Here is a 2,100-nt window from a genome sequence, read left to right as displayed (position 1 = left end):
GGGCGGGCGGGCGCCATGTGGCCGCGGCTGAGCCTCTTTCCTCCGCATCCGCAGACGCCATGGCCGCGCAGGGAGAGCCCCAGGTCCAGTTCAAAGTAGGTACCTCGGGCGGGGGCGGCGGCGGGGCGCGCGGCGCGGGCTCACCCGCTCTCCCCGCAGCTGGTGTTGGTGGGCGACGGCGGCACCGGGAAGACCACGTTCGTGAAGCGGCACCTGACGGGCGAGTTCGAGAAGAAGTACGTAGGTAGGTGCGGGCCGGGCGCCCGGCGGGGCCTCGCGGCGGGGGCGCGCCGGCCGCAGCCACCCTGGGCGTGGAGGTGCACCCGCTGGTCTTCCACACCAACCGCGGCCCCATCAAGTTCAACGTGTGGGACACGGCGGGCCAGGAGAAGTTCGGCGGGCTGCGCGACGGCTACTACATCCAAGGTGCGTGCGGCCCTCGGGCCACGTGCTCCCGGGCTGCGCGGTCGGGGCTGGGCTGAAAGCTGCTCCCAAGGACAGGCGCTGTGCGGGGCTGCGGCTGCGGGCGTCCGTCGGGCCTGGGTGTTGCGCGGTGTACTCGGCGCTGAGGCTGGTGGCCGGCCTGTGACAGTGTTTTCAGGGACGCGGCTTCCGGGACATGCCGGGTCGTCATTTACCTCTCCTAGACGGTTTCCGGGACGAGTCGGTATTAGCATCGAAGTCTGGGAGATTCGGCAGGGCCAGGTGGTCTCCCGAGCTTCTGAAAAGGTCCCAAACAGTGTGTTACAATAACGTGGCGTTTCTAGGTTTAGAAGGGGGCCTGAAATTGGGCAGAGAGCTCTTAGACATTACCTAGGGCCTAAGAGCGGAACTGAGCGAGCCCTGGCCCGTGTTCTTAGTCTACCCCGCCCCTTCCAGCCCAGTGTGCCATCATCATGTTCGACGTGACATCGAGGGTGACTTACAAGAACGTGCCTAACTGGCACAGAGATCTGGTCCGCGTGTGTGAGAACATCCCCATTGTGTTGTGTGGCAACAAGGTGGACATTAAGGACCGGAAAGTGAAGGCAAAATCCATTGTCTTCCACCGAAAGAAGAACCTTCAGGTAGGTTGATTGACACTGAAACCTGGGAATTACAGTCTTGGCGAAATGCTGTGCCACGGGGCGGGGATGGACAGATCTGCCCCCACGTGGGGGTCCGAGGGGTTCCCATCGGTGCGCGCCCAGGTGAGCCAGGTTGCAGTAGTGGTGTGACGCGACTCCCCCGACAGTACTACGACATCTCTGCTAAGAGCAACTACAACTTCGAGAAGCCCTTCCTCTGGCTGGCCAGGAAGCTCATCGGGGACCCCAACCTGGAGTTCGTCGCCATGCCTGCGCTGGCCCCGCCAGAGGTGGTCATGGACCCAGCCCTGGCCGCACAGTATGAGCACGACCTGGAGGTACTGTGTCCAGGGGCCGGGAGCAGGGAGCAGGGTGGCCGTGAGTCCTGCAGCTGTGACAGGGCTTCACCTCTCCTCTCCCTCCAGGTTGCTCAGACGACCGCGCTCCCGGACGAGGATGACGACCTGTGAGAATGACGCTGGAGCCCACGTCAGAAGTCTAGTTTTATAGGCGACTGTCCTGTGACGTCAGCGGTGCAGTGCGTGTGCCACTTGTTACTAGCTCAGCAGAACGTGTGCTTCATCTTTGGGATGCTGAAGGAGACGAGTGGGCTTCGGAGTGAACGTGGCAGTTAAAAAAAACCTTCATTTTTGGACCTGCATATTTAGCTGTTTTGGAACGCAACTGTTTCCTTATTATTGAGTTTCAAATAGAAGACTGCTACCGTCACATCCCAATACTCAGTGGCGAAACCTTGTTTGTCATTCCCATTCCTTTCGTTTAGAATCAGAATAAAGTTGTATTTCAAATATCTAAGCAGATGCGTTCATCCCTTGTCTGTGAGCATCTAAGAGCCACAAAGAGAGAAACCTGTGCTATGTCAACACTTAAATTTCCTCTGCTGTTCTTATTCTGGAATCTATTAGGCAGTTTTTTCCCCTCCTTTTTTGTTTTTTTCTTTCTTTTTCGGGAGAAGGTGCTTTGAGTCTTGTTACACAAACGAGATGTCAGGTCAGTAGGATACTCTGTTTCT

At 58.3% G+C, this 2,100-nt stretch overlaps 1 protein-coding gene across 1 annotated transcript; it reads left to right on the top strand.

Annotated features, from left to right (window-relative positions):
* The first annotated feature begins 6 nt into the window (after positions 1-6).
* On the top strand, positions 7-1,883 carry RAN (RAN, member RAS oncogene family). Its single transcript, XM_006147340.2, has 6 exons — positions 7-95; positions 160-244; positions 301-426; positions 880-1,067; positions 1,235-1,405; positions 1,493-1,883. The coding sequence occupies exons 1-6, from the start codon at positions 60-62 to the stop codon at positions 1,535-1,537; spliced, it is 651 nt and encodes a 216-aa protein (XP_006147402.1). The 5' UTR covers positions 7-59; the 3' UTR covers positions 1,538-1,883.
* The last annotated feature ends 217 nt before the right edge of the window (positions 1,884-2,100 follow it).

The sequence above is a fragment of the Tupaia chinensis genome, unplaced genomic scaffold, assembly GCF_000334495.1.
Source record: "Tupaia chinensis unplaced genomic scaffold, TupChi_1.0 Scaffold000211_1, whole genome shotgun sequence".
NCBI lineage: Eukaryota > Metazoa > Chordata > Mammalia > Scandentia > Tupaiidae > Tupaia > Tupaia belangeri.
The sequence above is the reverse complement of the archived record's forward strand: the minus strand, read 5'-3'. Positions and strand labels throughout refer to the sequence as shown.